The sequence below is a fragment of the Oryx dammah genome, unplaced genomic scaffold (assembly GCF_014754425.2).
Source record: "Oryx dammah isolate SB20612 unplaced genomic scaffold, SCBI_Odam_1.1 HiC_scaffold_5, whole genome shotgun sequence".
Taxonomy (NCBI): Eukaryota; Metazoa; Chordata; class Mammalia; order Artiodactyla; family Bovidae; genus Oryx; species Oryx dammah.
This window is the reverse complement of record NW_024070189.1, coordinates 63,635,131-63,658,635: the sequence shown is the minus strand read 5'-3', so window position 1 is coordinate 63,658,635 and position 23,505 is coordinate 63,635,131. Positions and strand designations below refer to the sequence as shown.

General features: G+C 37.3%; 2 protein-coding genes across 3 annotated transcripts in view; both read left to right on the top strand.

Annotated features, from left to right (window-relative positions):
- The window catches only part of DDX46 (DEAD-box helicase 46), a 48,555-nt gene extending 44,722 nt beyond the window's left edge, over positions 1 to 3,833 (top strand). The window contains exons 22-23 of the mRNA XM_040240077.1: positions 755 to 828; positions 2,029 to 3,833. Of these exons, the coding sequence (XP_040096011.1) occupies positions 755 to 828; positions 2,029 to 2,076 (122 nt within the window). The 3' untranslated portion in view covers positions 2,077 to 3,833. The remainder of the gene's footprint in view (positions 1 to 754; positions 829 to 2,028) is intronic.
- A 5,315-nt stretch (positions 3,834 to 9,148) lies between these two features.
- Positions 9,149 to 19,275, top strand: CUNH5orf24 (chromosome unknown C5orf24 homolog). 2 transcript variants are annotated; one of them, XM_040240074.1, is made up of 2 exons: positions 9,149 to 9,421; positions 14,754 to 19,275. In XM_040240074.1, the coding sequence occupies exon 2, from the start codon at positions 14,757 to 14,759 to the stop codon at positions 15,321 to 15,323; it is 567 nt and encodes a 188-aa protein (XP_040096008.1). In that variant the 5' UTR covers positions 9,149 to 9,421; positions 14,754 to 14,756; the 3' UTR covers positions 15,324 to 19,275. The 2 variants fall into 2 exon arrangements, with proteins under 2 accessions (XP_040096008.1, XP_040096010.1); XM_040240076.1 differs by lacking the exon at positions 9,149 to 9,421 and adding an exon at positions 13,802 to 14,370.
- Positions 19,276 to 23,505: the final 4,230 nt, after the last annotated feature.

Below are 23,505 nucleotides of genomic sequence, written 5' to 3'. Positions count from 1 at the left end.
TATGTTCCAAGTTTGTTTTTCTAGTAGCCTACAGGATCACATGGAGCATAGATGAGTACTTTGTATAATGAATCTCATACAGTATACCACACATGGTGGATGCTTCTTGAATTTATAACTGTACTAGTGTCTCCAGCCTACCTCATCTGTTTGGCTGTTTTGCTGTGTTCTTTCACACACTTTTTTCTTTCAACCATACTATACTTCTTTTACTCTTCGGTCTTTAAACATGCCTTTCTTAATCTGTACCATTGCACGCATGATTGATTCCCTTTGTAAAATGCTTTCCCTGTCATCTCTCCTCCTTCAGCTTTAAGACTTTGTTCAGATGACACATTTCTGAAACATTTGCTGACTTTAAATAATATAATAAATATCCAATAAGTGTTTGTTAAATAACTGAACCTAGGAAGGTGTCTTTTCCTTTTCCTTTTTCTTCTGTTTCGACAAATTGCAAATCATTTTTTCTTTGCATACCAATATACCAAGAACTTATAACAGTAGTACCTCACTAACCTTAACCCTCTAAGCACTAAACTCAGTGGTTACATTTGAAACTCTAAAAGTAATGATAATAATCAGCAGCCATGATACGATGTAGAAGATGTTCCACCAGGTATTGAAAGACTTTTCTTGGCAAGTAGTACAGTGTTCCTGAAAGTCACCTACAGTGTTTCTACTGGATCTCAATGAGGTGGATAAACATCCAGTGTAATTCCAGTAATATGAAAAGTGTTCTCCACTCACTCACCAGGTGCCAATGAGCTGGCTGTGCAGAAAGCGAAGGCAGAAATCACCAGGCTTATAAAAGAAGAACTGATCCGATTGGTGAGTGAAAACCTCAAGGACTTGTTTGTTCTAATCAGTGTTTTATTTAACCATTTAGTATAAATACAGCAAAGTAGACAGATGATATAGTTTGATGAATTTTCACAAACTGAGCACACTGGTGTGATCACTGCCCAGATGAGGAAATAGAGCACCTTACCAGGATCCCAGAAACTCTGCTCATGTTCCTCCTTGTTGTTATTCATCGCCCACAGATGTGACTTTCTGACTTTCAACATCACAGATTAGTTTTGCCTAGTTTTGAACTCTGTATGAGTGGAATCAAGTGCTGTGGACTCTTTTGTATCTTAAGTTCTTTCTCTCAACATGACTTTGAGGAAATCAATCCATGTTTTTACATATAGCAGTTATTATTTTTGTGGCTATATAGTAGTTAAGCCCGTGGATTTACCACAGTTAATTTATGTTTTAGATTTTGAGGTCATTTTAGTTTTGAGTTTTTATGAATAACGCTTCTCTGAACATTCTTCCACATCTCTGTAGTACACTTCAGTATATTTTTCTTTTGAGTAAATGCCCTAAAGTAGAATTGCTAGTTACAGGGTATGTATACTTTAGCTTTAAGTTGGTATTGCTAAATAATTTTTCAGAGTAGTTATATCAGTTTACATTGCTTTTGACAGTGTATGAAAATTTCAGTTTCTCTACATTTTTGCCACTGTTTTTAAACTTAGATGTTTGTCAGTGTTTTAAACGTAGGTATGGACCTTTTATAGACCACCTTTCCAAAGGAAGCAGACACCTTCTTGTAAATTCTCCCTACATTGTGTATGTTGGGATGAGGATCCTTTGAAAGGAAACTTTACAAAGAATGTGTTTTTTAGGGCTTTTCTAAAATTTCCCTTACAGAACATTTCTTTGGATGGATAAAAATAATTTAAAGAATGGAATGTAAACAAAGCAAGAGGAAAGAATAAAAACAAACTTTAAATCAAGTGACTTTTACCGAGGAGTGATAAAGAATGCTACCACCATTAAGTTGGTTCAGAACCATTGTTAAGGAGTAGTCGAGTGAATACAGAGAAATGATTGTTAAATAGTTCTTTCTTTCTCACTAAATAATATTTTTATTTTAAATATTTGATAGTTGTACAAGTTTGTAAAGGAAATAACATGTTTTTTTTTCCTTTTATTTCTTTTTCCTTTTACTAATCATATACCTTTTATTTTTTCCTGTAGCAAAATTCATACCAACCAACAAATAAAGGAAGATACAAAGTCTTATAAAACATCCAAGAAAAACTTTGACCTGTGCTGGTCTGTGATAAATGTGGCAGTTATTGTCTTCAGTTTACAATGTATTTTAAATTAAGATTTTTAAAATTCAGTCTTGCTGATTTTTTTTTTAAGTTTTAGAAACCAGTATTTGTTACAGATCTTCTTTCTGTAATTATCAAACTCTATTTAAAGCAGGCCTGTTTTCATTAAAGTGTCCTTTAATGTAAAACTTAAATATCAATATTTTAACTATCTGGGTAATATTCCAGAAGTTTAAGGCAATTAAAATATTTGAACTTTCCATTGAAGATAATAAAGTACAAAGGTTGCTAAGGGGTTGTTCACCTTATCTTCTTGCAATGAAACTGTGATCATCTCCTCAGAAAAGGTAAAATTCTCTAATTTTGTGTCTCTACCTTGAGCTTAAATCTTACTTGACTCTAGTAGAACAATATGAACTGGATATAAGAATGTTACAATAGAAGTTTTACAAAATGGGTTCAGAGTTTTTGTTTCAATTTTTATCATCTTATGAGGTTCATAGTTGGACAGCTCTTTGATTTTGTAAAATTAAAGTTTTGTAGTATAAGAAGTGTTTGCATTCCTTTACACTGCTAAGAATTTTAGTATCGACTGCTTTTAGGTTCCCTTCACAACCTCTGGCTCTGTGCTTAGTTAGCTACTAGCTCTTTTCTAATCTTCCTGAAGTGAAAGTGATTTGTCACCTGTAAATATGAACATGATTGTTTTTTTCCCCTTTAAAGTGTTCGTTTATACATCTGTACATATAAACACCCTACCAATCTGATTTTTCTTCAGGATTATTGAGTAGGTTGTGAATTTTCTTTTTAAAAAAAAAAAAAAGGCGTGGCACCCACATTTTAGAATTTAAACATTTCTCAGTGAAATTTAGTTTACAAAGAATCATAAATTATATTTTTGAACCTTGATATATATTTCCTGAGTATCCTAATTTAAATTGTGATAATTGGATCACCTAATGTTCAAGACTCCTGTTGTGTTAGAACTTGATATGGTTGTCAGTCTGAAAAAATAAAATTTTCAGGAATGAAATATTTGTATTTCTTAAAAGATACAGAAGTTCCTTTAAGTAGTCTTGACTTAGAGCTTTTAAAAATGAAAAACCCCAAAGCGTATTATAGCTGTTAACTCATTTCAGTAGTATATTAGATGGTTAAAGTGACAGGAGGTATCAGTCATGATTTCCTCAATCTGAAGTTATCCTTACTGAAAATCTCAGGTATATTCTTGAATCTCTCACATATCCACTTTTTCACTAGAGGAAGAAAACAGATAAAACACATGTAAGAATAGAATCAAATAAACCATTTTCACTAAAATTTTAGGCATCTTGGGCTCCTGTACCCCCACCATTTATTTATATCCTTATTTTTATTACTTAGTGATAGTTTGTTTCCTTTGATAGACTGTGTCACAGGCCCGCACTGATGGCAGCTGGTGCTCCCTTCAGCCTGCTCCATCACTTTGCGATTCCCGAGTTTTGCATCATTTCAGTATTACCACCTTTATGTGTGTGCCTCTAGTTGTCGTCAGCCACTGACAGTATTTTGTTAAAATGAAGCACGTTTCTTTGTTACTACATTGTGTAGTGTCACATTGACTCTTTGATTTCTAAAATTTGAATGACATACAGATTAATTTGTTTTTTAAAAAATGCAATATCAATATTTGCTCATGTTTTTTAAATTCCTTGTAAAATAAAGTTAGCCTGCATTTTCCTAAAATTATCTTTGCTGATGTTTTCTGCTGCATATCTAATTTTGTTTACATTGCTAGGCATGTGAGAGAAGTAATACTCTATTGAAAAATTCTCACAACCCAAAATACATAGTTCTATCCATAAATATCTTCCTAAGGAAGCCTCTTAACCTTTGATGGTGTTTATATTTGGCATGAGATAGGCTGTAGGTGAAATAATGGGTTCATGTGCCAGTTGGTATTTTATCACAGTGACGCTTATTCTTAAACAGTGGAAATACAGAATGAAATGATAATGTCTAGATTCTCTCCAACTCCTTTTAGGCACTTTATTATCTGATATATTTTGTATCTTACCAGCCTTGTTGGTATGCCAAGGTGTTCAGCTGGGAGTCATGGTGCACCTGTGACTGCAGTTCTTCTTTTGAAGGAGGCAGATCCTGCATGCAAAGACGTTTTTGTTTGTTTGCGCAGAACCAGCTCTTTGAATGCCTGGGTTTATAAATCCCATGAAGCCAGCTGTGGAGTCCACTTCCAAGTAATTCACCAGCACCTTAAAAATCACAGCCTAGAGAGCAAAGCCCTTAAGTTATAACTTGGGTTTGTGTGACCTCTTTTTCCTATGATGCCTTGCTTTACTTTATAAAACCACCAGCTAACATCCTTTAGTGGCAGATAACTTAGCACTTGTTTGAGACAGAAGTTGAGGGGAAAATGGTAATTGAAATGAGGTTCAGGGTAAACAACTTTTATTTATTTAGCCCCATTTTGGTCATTTATAGATGACAGATGCTGAGTTCTTACAGCAGGCATAAATTCTGAGTGGCTAGCCCAATGTGATCCATGAGAATACTTTTCCTCTTAGAATTGAATCTGGAGCTTCCAGTTCTTCACATTTTGGTACATAGTTTTATATAAGAATCATAATCGATTGACATTTTTTTATGCTTTCTGCTCCGGCATGAAAAACAGAAGTTAATCTTTTAAAAAGATTCACGTGTAAATATAAAGAGAAAGAGAACAAATGAATGTGTGTTGAGAGGCAGAGGCAATGTCTTAACATTGTACTCAGTTTAGGTGGTGTAACTTCCAGAAAACCTTAATAAAAGCTCTCCGGAGTGAGGCGTTTGGCTTGGAATATAGCAGCATCTCACACATTACTTACTGAAATGTGCCGTACTCTTAGGCCAGCTCTGCATTTCTGTTACTAGGTAAAGATTCCCTACTGTATCTGCAGTATTACCAATTGCAGATATTTGAAGGTCCTTTTTTTTCTGTATCAACTTATAATTTAATTTGAGCAGGAGTCCAAGTAGAAATATGGAAAGAAAAGTGTAAATAAACGAATTCTCTTCATGTCCCCACTGCAGTATCAGTGGTCTCACCTTTCTGGTTCTTTATGGCCAAACTGATATATAAGTGCATACTGTCAAGTCACATGATATGTGAAACATTTTGTTATGATTTTTCTTGACCTTGTCCTCTTCCAGATATGGCATAAGCTTATAGAAGTTCATGATGTTGAAGCTCAAACCTTTAGAAAGAAATTCTAAATTTGCATTAACAAATTCTTTCAGAGGGAAAAAAATGTGAAATTAAAAAGTTCTAACCCCTTTGGAAAACTAGAACTCAGAGTTACTCTCTCAGATATCACCAGGATTACTGTAAAACCTTAGAGTTGCCAAATTTAAGAAAATCTAATTGTCTTTAATATATGGAAATAATGCATTTTGGATATTAGTCTGTTTTCACAATTCCGCTTATTATGGAATAAAGAAAATGTGAGGATTCAGTATGAAAAATGTTCTTTGTCCACAGCAAAAGCATGTCATTTGAACTTGGCATTTGGTAGTAGGTGGATTTTTTGCAGCCTATCAACAACACCTGGCAGTTCCAGCAGCCCTTGAGTGTTAAAAGTGTCCTTGGCCTTTATTACTGAATTTCTAGGAGGTTCTCAGGTGCCCATGTCCAGCCATGTCAAGGTAATATTGAAGGTTTTCTTTCTATGCCTTTGCCTGAGGGAGTCTTCTGGGAGCTGAGATTCCCAGAGTTGTACTGTACACTTCTGGAAGAATCCTTGCCATCCCCCAGCCAGCCCTCAGCCTGAATCTCAGATTTGGAAAGCTCCATGGAAAAACGGGAGTGATGCCCTTAAAGAGAACACAAGTTCCTCTGTAACTGTAAAAAAGTCTAGGGTTGCTATTGTAAGTGTGTCTGGGATGGGTAATGATTCTGTGATACATACTCAGATTTGAAAGCCACTGATAATCTTCACTTTGCTTTGTTCTTGGGTTTTGACTAGCTATTATCTAAAGCAGTGGTCTCCAGAGTGGGTCACAGTAAGCTATTGGAAAGCAAGGAGAAAATACTGGAGCCTCTGTTTGTATTTCATTTTTAAAATCTCATCCTTTGAATTTTTGGAGTAGATTTTATGTTACTACATATCAAGTACAATATTACAGTTTAGTATAACGGTTCATATACATAACTATAAGTAAATTCACATATGGGGGCCACTTGGACAACCTTTGGCAAGTTGCTTAAATGCTTTAAAATGTCTTTTTTCACATAAAAAGATTACAGTAATACCTATTTCAGGACTTTTGTGAGGATGAAATGAAATAATACATGTAAATCATTAAAGCATATAAAAACAGTGCCTGAATAATCAGTACTGTTACTACAATGGGTGTATGGGAGGGCATTTTCTGAACTTTTCTTTATTGCTGTATCTTTCAGTGTTGGTATATGTTGTCAAATAGTGTGACAATTACAAATGTGCTCTTTTTACAAATGAAGTGAGGATAAATGCCCTTGAAAAAGCCTCTATATTCAGTACTAGTTGTACATTCTACCATGTTATGTGTACTACAGTACCTCATTAAGACCAACTTGAGATAATTATCTGAAAATACCAGATCATTGCTTTTAACACTGTATTTTGATTATTTGCATTTTTGTCTGCTACACCAGAAGGTAAGCTTCTTGAGGTTAGGGACTGTGTCTGTCCTATATTCTTAGTACTTTGACATTATCTTCACTTCACACATATGGAAGCGTTTGGAAAAAGCAGTGACTTGTCCAAGGTACCGTGGCTTCCCAGGCAGCTCAGTGGTAAAGAATTGCCTGCCAGTGCAGGAGACACAATCTGTCTAGGTGGGAAAGATCCCCTGAAGGACAAAATGGCATCCTGCTCCAGTATTCTTGCCTGAAAACTCCCATGGACCGAGGAACCTGGTGGGCTGTGACTGAGCGTGTGTATGCACGTGTGCATATACACCCACAGGCATGCACATGCACACACTCTCCAAGGTCCCAAACCTGGGAATGTCTGACTTCCTCTGTTTCTCTGTCTGCTTCTCCATCGGGCCTGCAAATCATTTGACCTTCCTGGTATGAAAATTTCCTTTTGGCCATACCTCACGACTTGTGGGGAGCTTAGTTCCCCTACTAGGGATTGAACCGAGGGCCTCAGCAATGCAAGAGTCCTTAGCACTGGACCACCAGGCCATTGACAAATTTTCTTCTTAAGTGGTTTTATGTACAAATGCTATTTTGATTGAAACTTAAAATTACAAAAATTAAGGATCTGGAAGAGTCATGGTATGGCAGCACTACAGTGCATTCTTATATTTCCCTTTCAAGAATAAAAAAAGAAATCTTGCTTAGAGAAAACTTGTTTTTAAAAAGTCTTTGGAAGCCTACTTCATGTGCCTTAAAATCCGTGTATATGTTTTAGTTGTTTTCTATGTTGGTATTTTTCTATGTGAACAATACTAGTATGATCAGTCCTGTTTTCTAGTATTTTATAGGATTAATTAGATTGAGAGTTAGAGTCTTGTTACAGAACCCTGCTTGCCAGAAAATGATTGAGCTTGCCTGCTCTGTGTACTCTTATTTGGTTTGCCTCCTGGTTTGTGTTGTTGCTGTTGTTTAGGCGCTAAGTCACGTCCGGCTCTTGTGACTCGATGGACTGTAACCTACCATGTTTCTCCTTGTGTGTTCACCCAGAAAAGTTGTTACTCTTCCTTTATTTCCTACTGGCAGCACCACTGGGCCAAATGCTGACTCATGGTACAAGTCATTGCTTAAGAATTATATCCTTAAAAGTGTTCATTGCATGGGCAGAAGGATCAAGTACCTGCCTCTGGCTTTTGCCACACTGTCAGAAAAATTGCCTTCCTGGGAATCCTCTGGTGGTCCAGTGATTAGGACTCCATGCTTTCACTGCTGAGTCTGGGTTCGATCCCTGGTCAGGGAATTAGGAACCTGGAAGCAGCCTGGCATGGCTGGGAAAAATATTCTAAAACATAAAACAACCATGCTTTTATAAATATATACCTTCCGCACAGCAGCGTTCCTAATTCTAAATCCTCCCCTTTCTGACATCTTTGAATTAACCGACGGAAGAACTGGGGAAACTAATACCGTTTGCTAAATTGGGTTGTATGGGGTGACCCATAAGTCAGAAATCTTGCAGTAGCTACATAGATGGAGATCTTGTAAGCAAACTCCCTGTCCTGTTTGCTTGTCCTGTCCTGTCTTGTAAGCAAACTACCTACCTGTGATGGTGGAATGAAGAATATGGTAATTCTGAGGAGATCATGGACATAAAAACTTCATTATTAACCTTTAAAGTTAGCCTCACAGAATGCGAATTATTACATGATCCTAGGACTGAGAGCTGAAACACCTCATTATTTGAATATTCCCCATTTTATTAATATTTGCAGGTGGAGACCTCACCCCGCCCATCCATAAGTAACTTTTAGGCTTGTCATGCCAATGTACTTTGGGCAGCGCCTAGAACAATAAGGCAATCTTTTTGCCAAAGGGTGCTGCGTGCAAATCCTAGCTCCACCATTTATTAGTCCTCTTAATTTGAAAAATGGGGTCAGTAATAGATCCAGTATCACTGACTGCTACTGCTAAGTCGCTTCAGTCGCGTGCGACTCTCTGCGACCCCATAGACGGCAGCCCACCAGGCTCCCCCGTCCCTGGGATTCTCCAGGCAAGAACACTGGAGTGGGTTGCCATTTCCTTCTCCAATGCATGAAGGTGAGAAAAAGTGAAGTCGCTCAGTTGTGTCTGACTCTTAGCGACTCCATGGACTGCAGCCTACCAGGCTCCTTCGTATCACTGAAGTGCGATGAAAATCCCCCAAGTTTTTAGCCTTTGGAGAGCGCGAGCTGCACCGGAGCCTAAGTAGCTCCGGCCTAAGCCCCGCCCCCTGCCGTCTTGCCGCGCAAGCGCAGCCTGGCTCCCTGGGCTACTCTTCCCCAGGCTGGCGTGCTGGTCCTCGGCGGGAGATTGGGTCTCGCGTTGTGCGTGTGCGTGCGCGGTACTCGCGAGCTCGCGCACGCCGCACCTCGCTCTACGGGGCTGTGGCGGCCTCTTCCTCCTGCGTCCGGGGCAGAGCTGTTGAGCGGTGGCTGCGGTGGGTGCTGGAAACCAGCGTCCGCTTCGCCGCCAACGCCCTCCCTGCTTTTCCCTCCGTCTCGGGCTCAGCGCAGTAAAGAGGCGTCGGGCTGGGAAAGGAGCGGCGCCAGCGTGAGGTTTCCAGCCGATGGGCAGCCCCTGGGCACGCTGAGGGGCCGGGCTAGTAGCGGCTGAGGTAAGTAGGCGCGCGGGGGTTTGTCAGCCGGGCCAGGGGCAGAGTCTGGGCGGCGGGTGCTCGTGGAGAAGGCAAGGAGAGGGCCAGAATGAGGGCCTAGCCAGCTGATGGGAAGAGCTCTCCGACCCGCGCCTGAGAAGGGGCGCTGGCCTAGTCCGGAGCGAGAGGAGGGGCCCCGGTTTGTAGCCTGCTCTTCCCTGGGCTTGAAGCCATTATTGGGGGGAAATTCCTCTTGCGGCGGGGGGAGGGGTCGCCCTTTCTTTTCTTTGGGAGGTCAGAATCACTTCTCCCCCCGCCACTTTAAATTAATGCCTGCCCACTTCGAGATGGACATCCAGATGGAGTAGCCTGTGACTTGTGCAGCTTGCCGAACTCCGGGTGCAGGACGGCGGGCGATCAATTTTGATTATCGGAGGCTACACAGCCCTTTAGTGTGGGCTTATATCTCCTGCAAAGTTGTTATTGCTGATACACTAATAAATCGCTTTCGGGCACAACAGGTAATATATTTCTACACGCCTCTTGTCAAATAAGGATTCCGGCACCGGGGAAACTGCGCAGTGGGGCACAATTAAGGAGGAGAAAGAAGACAAAGAAGGCCGTTATTTATGTTCTGTTCTAGTATCAAAACTTTCCGTGGTGGGGCAGAGTGCATGGCTACTGGCATTTGTTTTAGCCTTTGCTGAATAGATTTTCTGAGTGAAGTCGCTCACAAATGTACTTTAATTTAGAATTATGAAATCGCGTATGATTATGGTTGTTACAAGCCAAATGGCATGAAATAAACCTCTAAGAATTATGCGTTTGCTCTTTAGAAGAGAGCGGAACTTGGATTTCTTGAAAGGACGATTTTCTCCATGTTTAAAAGTGAATACGTTCTGTAGTTACTAAAAATAGTTGTAGTTCTTTATGTTGGCAGTAATGACTGCTACATTCAGGAGAAGGAAAATGAATTGTTTCATAAAGAATAGCTCACGAAAAGACTTCCGAGGTTAAATGCACAGTAAAACAACTTCAGGGATGGCGAGTTTTAGCATATGCTTTAGGAATTCAAATTTAGGTGGTCCCGTGGCTAAGACTCCATGCTCTCAACTCACCGAGCCCAGTTCGATCCCTGGGCAGGAAATTAGTTTGGGTATGCCACAACTAAGAACAGCCAAACAAATATTTGAAAAAAAAGAATTCTGATTTAGTCATTGTTAAAATATATAGAAGCTCTTAGTTGATTCCCTTATAGTCAGTGAACTGTTTTAAAAAATTATTAACCTTTGCTAGTCTTCACAGTCTGGTTCTGTATTCTTGGATTTCATTCAGTTCAAACTTTCTAGAAATGTAGTAGTTATAGTAGTAGTTATTCTAACTCTTTTAAGAAATGAGGCCTGCATTGCTTTCAGTGAACTCTCTGGTATCCGAAGAGTCAAGAAAGAACACTTATCTGGTGAGCCCTGAGCTGGGACCAGGGAGGCATTGTTAAGTGTACAATTAAAGCTTGAATGTGTACATACTATGTACAAACATATCAATTCAACATGCACCTACCACTGTGTATGCTTATGTGTATGACGATTGTGCACAGAAGGATCTAATGATGCTGACACGCATCTTAAAAAGTTGACTCCTGAAAGTAGAGAAAGATTGGTTTTAACTCTTATTTCTTTTTTTTAGGTAACTGTTTACATGGGTTACAGTCATAGTAAATTTCTTTTCCAGATTGTTAATTATTGAGTAAGGAGAGAATTGTACTGATTTTTTGGTGTTAGCGGGGAAGGAAAATATAGAGTCCTTCTAAACTAGCCTTTAGAAATCTTTTAAGTAAGTATCTTGTCTTTCCTGGGATAAACAGCTTTACTCCTGTCTGTTTTGTGTCCTGGTTCTTAGAATAGTGTTTTGCATGGAGTTGGCCCTCTATTATAAATGAGCTATATCAGAAGTAAATTAACATAATACACACCAGGACTTCCCTGGTGGTCCAGTGGCTGGAACTCTGTGCTCCCAAAGCAGAGGACCTAACTTCCATCTCTGGTTGGGGACTAGATCCCACATGGCGCAGCAACTGTGACTTCACATGCCACAACTAAGACCAGGAGCAGCCAGATAAATAAATAAATAAAATATTAAAAAAGCATAATACAAACCAAATGCATACATTTCTGAGAAGATTAAAGGAGTTGAAGATGGGTGAATTTTTTTTTTGTCTGCCTACTGTTTAAATGTTGTGTTTTTCTTCAGTGTTAGTTGAACGGTGTTGGTGTCTGAGTAAAGGATATACGGCAGAATCTTGCTTCTGAAAACCTAAACATAATGGAAACTGAGACTATATATCCTGATAGTGATAATAGATGATGAATGTTCTGATATATTAAGAGAAAATGAAGCTAAGGGAAATAGGTCCAGAGGAAAGGTTTTGGTTAGTGATAGGAACTTAAAAGGCATGAGCTATAAAACATTGCAACAGATTGGAGGAAAAAAACCGTTTTCTCCTTTTACTGGCAGTACTTTCTGTGGAAGAGGACTGGTACCCTTCTGGCTGTTTATACTAGAGCTTTTCAGCAGGGTGATTTCTGAATAATAAAATTGAAAAAGAAGTCACTTTGGGAATTCCCTGGCTGTCTAGTGGTTAAGACTCTGTGCTTTCACTGTGTGGCCCAAGCCACAAGGCGTGACCAGAAAAAAAGAGAAAGGGATCACTTTTTCTCTTACAGTCTGCTCAGAGGTCTAGTGTGTTTCTCTTTGTATTTGCATGTGGTCTCTAGTCCAGTTTTATTGGCAATAAAATAGTATTTTGATTCCTATCTAAGTCCTGTGTATATTTCTCTCTTAGCTTATAACTTGTAGGGGAGAGGAACGTGGTTGGTCTCTTCACAGATTCCAACGATGGCTTTTCTTCAGTTTGGAAAACAAATCTATTTGATTTAGATGTTGTAGATGTTATCAGTAGAAAGGTTTTGTGGATATTTGAAGAGGTAGTAGCTTAAGAGTTGAATAAAAATTTTGACAGGAGTATTTCCTTATTTATTTATTTTTGGCTGTGTTGGATCTTTGTTGCTTTTTCTAGCTGTGGCAAGAGAGGGGGCTACTCTCTAGTTGCAGTGCCCAGACTTCTCACTGAGCACAGGCTCTAGGGTGCAGGCTCAGTACCTGTGATGCCCATGGCATTGGAATCTTCCTGGACCAGTGATCAAACCCTTGTCCCCTGCATTGGCAGGCAGATTCTTTATCACTGGACCACTAGGAAAGTCCTCAGCAGAAGTATTTTGAATTGACTTTTGTGTTTTCATTTTAGTATAGCTGAGTGATTCTCATGATGGATGGTAGATTTTGTCCCCTGCACACGACCCCCCCACCCACCCCGAGAATATTTGGCAACGTCTGGAGAATATTTTGGTTGTTACAAATTGAAAGGGAAAAGAGGAGGGTATAGAAACTGACATCTAGGGAGTGCAGTGGGTAGAGGGCAGGGATGCTGCTAAGCATCTTAAAATGCCCAGGACAGCCCCCCCCTTCACCCTAGCTAAAGAATTATCTGACTCAAATAATAGTTGTGCCTGTGAAGAAACCCTGTTGATTGAAAGTTTATCTGAATTTGTATTTGGCTTTACTGTTTCCTAATGTGTGACCCTGGCAAGTTGCTTGAAGTTAAAATAGAGCTAATAGTATGTTCCTCATAAACCTGAGTTGTAGCGATGATAGAGTTGAGATGTAGTGCCAAGCTTATTACTTGCCACATAGAAAATCTCAAAAACTGGTAACTTTCAGTTACTAGTATTACATTTGGAACATAGCTTGATGATCTCTTATTTCTCATCTCAAATTAGAATTTGAGCTAGTGAAATGATAATTAATAACCTCATTCTCATTATATGCTTGGGGAATGAGTGAGGAATTACTCCTTTTGATATTTGTGTTTAGCTCCAGTCTTGTTTTATGTTCTCAGATGTATAAGGCTTCTGCCATAAACAAGTAGCTTCTCATTGTAAATGTTTTTCCTTCATAGTTAAGATTTTTAAGCTAGATGGAAAATGGCTCTGTATCTGTTGATTTTTAGCAAATATTTAGTAATGTAACTGAATTCAGTTCTTTGACTTGATTCCCATTTCCTTTTAGGTTTATGATTGAAATAAATTTGCAGTGGTTTTGGCTCACATTAATTATATGTTCTTAGCCTCTTGGAGTAACTATTTTCATAACTGGGGTTTTGGTGCAGTTTTACATTTATGAAAGGTACAGGCAAATATCTAACAACTTGTGGCTGAACCTTCATAGACATTTGTGACTCTTTCTAAATAGGAATTAGAACCCATGTCTTTTTTTTTAACCTCATTGAAATATAATATTGTAGTCTGTATAGATTCTCTTTTTCTGTGTTTCTAAATGACGTGGCTATTGAGAGCTGACTTGTCATTGTGGTGGTCATATTACGTAGCCTTTAGATAAGAAACACTTCACAGGGATGTTTCACAGACAAAATAGAGTCTTTGGACTGTTAGTTACAGAGCTCTTATAAGGGGAAAAGATTCATGTCATATTTATGGCCAAGGGACAAAGCAGTGTTGCATATTCAGCATTTTGTCTTGATAACTACACTTTAAAAAGTATTTTATTATGATTGTTACACATATTTTTTAGTATAAGCTTCAGTTGTTTTATAAATGTTCACTTATTTTAGCTAATGGAAACCTTTGTTTACCCTTTATGTTGGTGCTGCCTCCTGTTTGGATAGAACAGTTTGAAGGGAGTCAGTGCCAACAGATTGTGTTCTTTGCTTGGCACATTCTGTCTTTATACAGTGTAACTTACACTCAGGATTTTGTATAAATAATAAATTATGATAATGCTGAAGAAGCATCCACCTTTGAAAACTGGCTGGATCAGAAGTATACATGTGGGAAATATAATGAAAGGCCAAAGGGAGACATTCAAAGAATGTTAAGGAAACTAAAGAAAAAAAAGTATGTTAATAACAGTTCTTATCTTTATTCTCTTTTTTCAGACTTAATCTAGAAAAGAAAAACCTACAAAATATAACAGATTTTGCATACACACTTTTCTAATTCCTATGCAGAAAACATTATGACTACTAAATCAGTACTGGTGTTAGTTATCTTGCATGGCTTTTATGCCTACCGGTGATTAAATTGAGAAAAAAGAAGTATCTTTGAATGTGCTGATGTGTGTGTGTGTGTTTATAAGTGGTCTGGAGTTCTGCCTGTCAGCTAATTTTAGAGAGCCTGCATAGTTGTTGGGAGACTGACTGTTTTCCCACTAAATGCTGTCATTCAGATATATATTTTTATATGTGTATTTATGCATATTTGTCCTTTATTTTTGGTAGAAAATGATGCATCCTGTTGCCAGCAGTAATCCAGCTTTTTGTGGGCCTGGCAAACCTTCCTGCCTCAATGAAGATGCCATGAGAGCTGCTGATCAGTTTGATATATATTCCTCCCAGCAAAACAAATACAGCCACACAGTCAGCCACAAACCAATGGTTTGTCAGAGGCAAGACCCATTAAATGAAACACACTTGCAGACTGCAGGTGGCAGAAGCATAGAGATAAAAGATGAACTAAAGAAAAAGAAAAATCTCAACCGCTCTGGTAAGCGTGGCCGGCCTTCAGGAACCACCAAATCAGCAGGATACCGGACCAGCACAGGCAGACCCCTGGGAACCACCAAAGCGGCTGGATTTAAAACAAGCCCAGGCAGACCTTTGGGTACAACTAAAGCTGCAGGATACAAAGTCAGCCCAGGGAGACCTCCAGGTAGCATTAAAGCTCTATCCCGTCTTGCCGATCTTGGCTATGGCTGTGGGACTGCTGCTTTTCCTTACCCTATGATACATGGTAGAGCTGTTCATGGGGTGGAGGAAACCAGCAGCGAAATCAAGCCACCCAATGAATGAATGAGGCAGGAAAGGAGGGCCAGGTTTAGAAGAAAGATTGTGGATAATCCCAAAGCTTCTTGGTTTTATTTCGACATACATGATATGGCCTGGGCTTTCCAAATTTGTTTTCCCATTTGAATTTTTTTTTTTTTTCTGCTTTTGCTCAGAGACTGTCATATGCTGACAGACACACTCAAGGCATAAGTAGTGGCTTTGTATTTGTACATAGGTTCAAGTGTAATACCTATCTAAATCGTTTTTGCTTTTCCTTTAGAGTTATGGTTGTATCTCATTTCATTACTATTTTTTGTCATTCTGGATGCTTTATGTGCTACATATTTGAAACCATTATACCTATTAGTTTGTGAAGTTAGCTTACAATATAATAAAGATAATATCTAAGGTATTTTTAACTGATGGAACAAAGCAAACTAATGATTCAGGATTACTTGAGGTAGTGGCTGGAGGGTATTTTTTGGTAACATTTATGTTCATGAGACAGGACACAGATATATGCTTTGGCATTTACATAGACTTCATATGTTAAAAATCTTATTTTTAATGTTCTAGGTTTAAACAGTTTCTTATTTATTGATCTACATGGCATTAATTGATTTAACCATTATTCCTTTAAAAGTTCTTTAGCATTTGCCTTTCAGCCATGTTTAGGTTGTGTATTTTTTAATTGCCTAACAGCATGTATACCAAACACTACAAACAATTCATATTTACAAAAAAATTAAACTTTTTAATAAAAACTGCACATTACATTTTTGGTGAAATACAGTGCATTCTGAGAATAGCATATTTAATATAATAGAAAAAGAAATATTCTTAAGGTCTGCATGTTGCTATAGTTAATACATTTTGCCTTTTATATACTTAGTTATAAAGCATTATGCTTAAAACACTGTTTAATAATGTTCATTTATTAAAAAATATTTTTAAATTTTTTCTGATAAATTGTCCCATTGCATTAGCACTTACTGTGGTTTCAGGTCTATATCTACCAAAGGACAAAAATTGAATGGTAGACTGTAAAACTGGTACAAACAAGATGCAGTTTTTTGACTGTCAGAACCCAAATATTAAGAAATAGGAATCAATCTATGCATGAAACATGTAAGAAATATGTTGATTAGTTTAATTAAAAATCTCATTGTGGCTCTAATGAGACCAATTCATCCAAAATAAATTTTTTTCCAACAGATTTTGCTTTAGAAGCAAGATAGGAAAGAAAAAAAAACATTGGGCAGACATGTATAGAAGGGACAGAGGGATATCTCTCATTCCTCTTTTTGAAAGCAGTCTTCATTAATACACATTTTTATTTATTCTGAGTTTGATCTAAATAAAATAGATTATTATAAACTTTGGATTTGGGGAAAAAAATTCCACTGAATTTTAAAGTTACTGTGTATGTATTTGTGAGCTTAAATGCCTTTGAAATTATAATGTAGGTTTGCAGGATCCCCAGATTTTTAATCTTTGAAAATTTTAATTTTCAAAGGGCGCATGTTGTGTTGCTTGGGTTTGCTGTCAGTTAATGCAAACTCTGGTTGCAAATGGATGTCATGTTTCATAACTTTTATCAGGAAAAAAGCAGCAAGCCTTCAGGTGTTCCAGCGATGCCTGACACAAAGAGCTGGACTTTATGCTGCTCTTTACAGTAAGAGGTGTTGCATTTTATGTGGGGACCGTGTGCGCACTGGCTTCTAAGACAGTGACCTCAACAATTTTAGCTTTGCACAAACCGTAGAGAGCAATGTTGGATGACTACATAATTAGTTGTAACATTTTGGCAGCTAAATTGCTATAACAGTTTCTTCTTGCAGAAGCTTAAAATACAAAACTTTTAATATAAATCTACTTAAAACAGTATAACTTCTGACACACACAGATGCTTACATCTCTATTCATATGTTCATCCATCCACTTTTGTCATGTATTTGTCGTTCAGTTGTTTCCAAAGATGATGTTTAGCAGTTGGCTGCTTAGAAGTCCTCCTTTGAATTCCTGAAAGCAGTTGTTAACTTTAATGTTCTCCCATAGAATTACATGTATCATAGGCAAGGGTGTGGTTGTGTGTTGTGTTTCAGAGTGTGCCCACTTGATGTTTGATGTTTCCCTTTCGGTTTTATTTTCTTTCCTGATTTTGTTGAACATGCCCTCTCTCCCTGCATTTTCCTCCATTTGTTCCCCTCCCGGGTCTCCATCCCCCAGCACATCTACTCAGTGGTGCTGTGCTGTGTGTCAGAAGATAAAGCAGATGAATTGTATGAAGAATCTCATATACAAGTTAATGAATGGTGAGATGAACTAAAGGAAGTTATGTCCATAACAGTGTTTTATTAATACCAGGAGCTATGTTCCAGGAAAAAAACTGATTGAATAACCCCATTTAGAAAGCTGAATTTTCTGTTTTATGAGAAGTTACCTGGAGTATTAGATCTGTATGCTGAGGAGCATCTTCTTCTTCTATTTCCTTTTATCCTTGTGAACAGTTTATTGGTGCCATGTTGAAGAGAAAGACATCTAAGTGATAACATGAATGAAACCTTAACATAGAAAATATTTTTACTTCTCTACAAAGACTGTGTCGTGCATCTTTTGTAACACTGTCTCTTGTCATGATAAACACTGAAATAGCATGTTAAACAATTCCTTATACTTTAATATGATCAGCTGGGGAAAACTGGCTTTTCCCCCCCGCTGTATACTTGTTCCTTGAAAGGTAAATTGCTAATTTTATATTGTGTAATTCTGTTATTCACAAAATAGGTTTCACTATTCTATATTTAAACTGTTGGTCAGAAAATGATCTGCTATTCAAGTAAGTTTGCTTTACTTTTTTCTTTAAAAAATACTTTAACATGCCTTATTTATTCTTATATCAATATATTAGGAGCTTATACAGATGAAATTTTCATTTTTTGACAGATATAACTTTGCATAACTAATCTTTAGTGTGGGATGATTTTGATACTATCTTTGGAGTTTTGCACTGGATATTAAAAAAAATTAGCACATTGTATTGGAAAAAAATAGGTATCTGATTAATTTTAAATATTTGGAGATGTTTTAAAAATCAGTGTTTTCAGTTATACTAAAAACTTCTTTATATTTTTTATTTACTTTTTAAAAGAAACATCTGTTAAGGTAGTAAAGGTAATATTAATTCCAAACTGATGTTTGTGTGAATTTACATGTATTTTTTCATGAAATAAGTAACTTTTTTTTAAATTAAGGAGCAAAAGGAATGATCTGGATCCATTTACTAGGTTAAAGGTGACTCATACAATGTAGGAAAAGCCAATGTATGAGCTAAATGAAAAAAAGCAACAACAACAAACTTTTATATTCTAAGAAGCTTTAAAAGAACAATTCAGGGGATGTTGACAATAACTGCTACTCTGTCAGTCAGGGTCTATATATGCAGTAAAATTTTATGATCCATATATAGTAAAACATAAGAATTCACAACAGTTGTTTGAAATGTTTTTTCCCTTTGACATAATATGTTTTGATGCTATTAAGTTTTTCTCTTTATTATATCTTAACTATATGCTGTTAAACTCTAGGATGTATCTAAATCTTTCCTTTACTTTCTCCCCTTATTCTCCCCAAGTAGATAAATCTGTTCTCTCCCATATAATGTATTTAATTTTGGAAAATTTAATGCTACAGTAAATCAAGTATGTGATTTGTAGTAATCAGACCACTTTGATTCTTTTAGTTTCAGTTTCATTTTTCCACAGATAATTATGGAGAAAATAATTACCAATTAACATATAAGCACGCTGTCCTCTGCTGTAAAAAGTCTGAATAGATACTGTGTATGTTTTTATGTCCATGAACTTGAGCTACTCGTGTGCAATTATGTGTATGGGAATGGAGTAGTGTTCATGATTTGTATCTACATCATCATATGGATGTATATTTATTAATAAAGTCATTACTTCAAAACCAACTGTGTTTATTACTCTGTTTCTTAGCAGAGTATTTCTTCCAAGCAGGGTAATTATAAATGGTAAAATCCAGGCAGTCCAGTGGTTAAGACTCTGTGCTTCCACTGTGAGCGGGAGTGGGTTAGTTCAAGTGGGTGTGGGTTCGATCCCTGGTTAGGGAACTAAGATCTCACATGCTGTGCAGCGCAGCTGAAAAAGTAAAAATAAAAAAATAAGTAAATGCTAAAACCTCTTTTATAATTGGTAATTTTGTATTTTCGTTGGGTTGTGATTCCTAAAATCTGCCTTTCTGTATTTTTTGTTTTTTTCAAAATAGTAATTATTTATATAATTGTAATTTAAACTTCTAACCTATAAATGAATCTCCTTCTAATTATCAAGATACTTCAGACTAATGGGTCTAATAAAGGCTTAATTTTTTCTTTTTTGTCTGCACCATATAGTATGTAGGATCTTAGTTCCCTGACCAGGGATTGAACCTATGCCCCCTACTCTGGGAACTCAGAGTCTTAACCACTGGGCTGCCAAGAAGTCCCTAAAGGCTTAAATTTAAATGTGCTTGATACTTTTAATTTAAAAAGTTGAGATATTAAACATGGCTAATTTTTTAGTGTTAACCTTAGGGATAGCAGCATGTACATATTTTATAACTGTCAAATATTGGAGATAGAAAAATAATCCTAATTATTGGAATATATAATTACCTTTTCCACTTTCTCCAAATTGTACAGATCATCTCGAACAGAGATTGGCAAACTAAGACCCCCTGCCTGTTTTTGGACTAGCCATGCCCATTTGTTTACAAGTTGTCTCCGGGTACTTTTGACTACAGTAGCAGAGTTGAATTGTTGTGGCATAAGTCTTGCAAAGTCTAAATTATTTACTGATTATTTCCCTCTGTTATGAAAAAGTTTGCTCACCCCCTTATCTAAGAAGGATAAATTGGAGTAGGAAACAACAGATACAATTTGAAACTGAATTTCAAAACCCAAGCAAGTGATGGCTTTTTTTTTTTTTTTCTGGCCACACTTGAGTGGCCTGTGGAACTTAGCTGACCAGTCAAACCTGCACCCCCTGCAGTAAAAGCACAGAATCAACGCCTGGCCACCAGGGAAATCCAGTGATGCCTTTTAAAAAAAATTCTTCAAATTACATTTAGAAGTGATTTTATGTATACTTCGCTCAAGTCATTGAAGTCCTTTTACTTGTAAGGTGGTGTTTACTAGGTATACTGTGCGTCATCTAGGAAAAGATTCCTACACCATCATAGCATGGACCATTTACTGTGGCCCAAAGGATCACTTATTTACTGTTCACCAACAATTATAGTTTTACCACTCTTTGTATAGCTCTTTGTATAGTTTTATAATAAAAAATGCATTTGTCCATTGTGTTTGTATATGCCAAAATTCTCATTCCCTGGCAGTTTGTCAGCAAATCAGTATCCTATTCAGTTGAAAAAGTCATCTAATTGAAAAATTGAAGAGAAGACAGTCTGCTTTCATACCTAGACCTAGAGTTTATGCCACGAATATTAGTAATATACTTGTGGTTTTTATTCCAACAGTTGCCAGAGTGAGAATCATGAACAACCCTTAGAAAATACAAAGCGATTGACATTTGATAGCTTTATAACAAAAGAATCTTAGATACTGGTACAGATATTTGCAGTGTTACAGTTGTCGCTAGGCATATGAGAATGAAAAGAGAGCTGTTGGCACCATACAATTTCCTTTTTTAACCACCCAGGTTTCATTGTTCTGGGTTAATAAGGATTTCATCAGAATATCATTTGTGTTTTAAGATATGCATCACAGATACGTTGTGAAGTAAAAGGTACTTTCAATACCTGATTTCTCTAAGATTATCAGAGTGGCAGAGGTGAAGTGACTTAAATTCTTTGGTAAGCTGTTAGCAAATGTAGGTACACTGTAGTGTGGCCTTTTTGATGATACCACGGGAAGAGGTTACACACTTAAACTTGAAGCTGTTTCGAAGTCAGTGCCAAGTAAAAATCTTTGCTGAAAAACAAAATACAAAAGCCTACTAGAGTGAAAGTATAGTGGGTACAGTAATAATGGCTTCTTAGTACATGCTTGCCATAAAAAATACTTTACATGATTTATTTCATTAAATCATTGCAGTTCTACCGAAGGTGCTAAATGAGTTGGAATATCCCTTTATGGTAAGAAAACTTGAATCCTAGAGAGGTTAAGTAATTTACCCAGAGTCACGACACCCAGTAAGTGGTAAGAGTCAGCATCTGAACCTGTGTAGAACTGGAGCCCTTAAAATTCTACTCACCACTGGATAAGTTTAAAGCTGGTGTTCTGGTTTTAGTAGTAGGTGTTTTTGTGCTGGCCCTGAAATAGATAAATGTGACTATGGAATTCTAATACATTCGTTTTATTGCCTTGCCAATAGCTAAAATTCTTTTCTGAGAACCTAAGGGCTCTTAAAGCAGCTTCTTTACACAGAGAGTGACAGGGCCTTTTTGTTGTTTTTTAAGTTTTCTCTGTCATTTTTCTCATGACTCTTCTAAAATCTTTATAAAGTTTTTAAATCTTCAAAAATCTTTTTTAAGATCTTCATTCTTTTGGGCATTTATTTTCATATGAGCGTGGTGTGTTTTTATAAGAATCTGCCCATTTTGTCTTTGACCTGCCTGGTGTTGGTTTGTGACCTCTGAAACTGGATTGTGGTCTGTTGTCTATCATTTGCCCCATTATCCTTGGCCTAATTTTTTTGGGATAAGTTGCATGTACAATGGCAGTCACCCTAGTTGCTACCCTAGCTGCACATTACCTACGGGCACCACAGACACAGAAGTTCCTTTTCCTTGCCTTTTGTTTTGTTTTTACTTGTTGATTTTATTAATTTGTCTCAAATGTCCGTTCTTTCTCATTAAGATATTTTTAACTAGTTTCAGAAATTTCTATTTTCTGTATTTATATGACCCTGGGTTCATTGTAAATTTTTTATGTTGGAATTTTTAATCTTTATTAGGTCTATGTCATTTTTCTGAAAATCTGGTCTCCCATTTCATCTGCCTCTCTGTATTCTGTGTATTAGGCCTTAGGGTAGTGAAAGTAGTAACAAAGAGACCCCAAAATGCAATGGCTCTGATAAAGCATATTTCTCACCACTTAAGTGTCCTGTGCTGTGCTCCATCTAGTCTTTCAAAGACCTGGGTTCTCATTTTGCCATTTTCAGAACATGGCTTCTGAGATAACTCAGTTGCTTTCATTTTAGCCCCTGAAGGAATGGCCTTTGGAAATCTAAGCCATAAGTTGTATAACTTCTCATGTTCTTTTGACTGTAGGTTGATCACAGGAATACATATAGCCTTAGGCATTGGGGAAATGTACTCTCTACTTGAGAAGCCAGGTCTAGTAATTCAAGAAGAGAACGGATTTTAGTGCAACATCCCTGCTGCTGCTGCTAAGTCGCTTCAGTCGTGTCTGACTCTGCGACCCCATAGACGGCAGCCCACCAGGCTCCCCTGTCCCTGGGATTCTCCAGGCAAGAACACTGGAGTGGGTTGCCACTTCCTTCAACAACATCCCTATAGGTGAGTAAATGTTGTGGGCTGAGGTTGGTGTAGAATTAAGAAGCAAAAATCCTACAGATGACAGGAAACCGAATTGAGGGTTGTGAAGCTAGTTTAAATCATTAGCTGTCATTTTTTAAAAACTTAATTTACTGAAGATCAGCATGCCGTCATTGAGCCAAACACTCTTCTGAGTACACTAGACTATATGCTTTATGTCTAATGAAAGATTTGGATAAGTAGAAAATTATAAAATATGATGAATAGTATTTCTAAGACGAAGGGGGCTATGAGAATACTCAAAATGATGTTTAAGCTGAGAGCTGAAAGATGAGTACAGATTGGTGTGAGAGGAGGAGAGTATTAGAGATAGGAAAAACAACATGCACACATGTGTAAGCCTGGAAAGCATGATATTCTTTAAACAATTTATTGTGTATGGTAAGTGGGAGTGGTGAACAAGGGCTGAGAGGAGATCAGACAATCAATTAAAGAGTTTCTTCTTTTCTTTTTTTTTAAGACAATGGTGAGCCATTAGAAAGTTTTAAATAAGGAAATGACACTTGTAGTTTAGGTTGGCTTGATGGAGGAGAAACCAGAGGCAGCCACAGTGGTAAAATTTCATTTGGGTGAGATACTCTGATTAAGATCAGGCAGTGGGAAAGAGAAATGGACAGGTGAT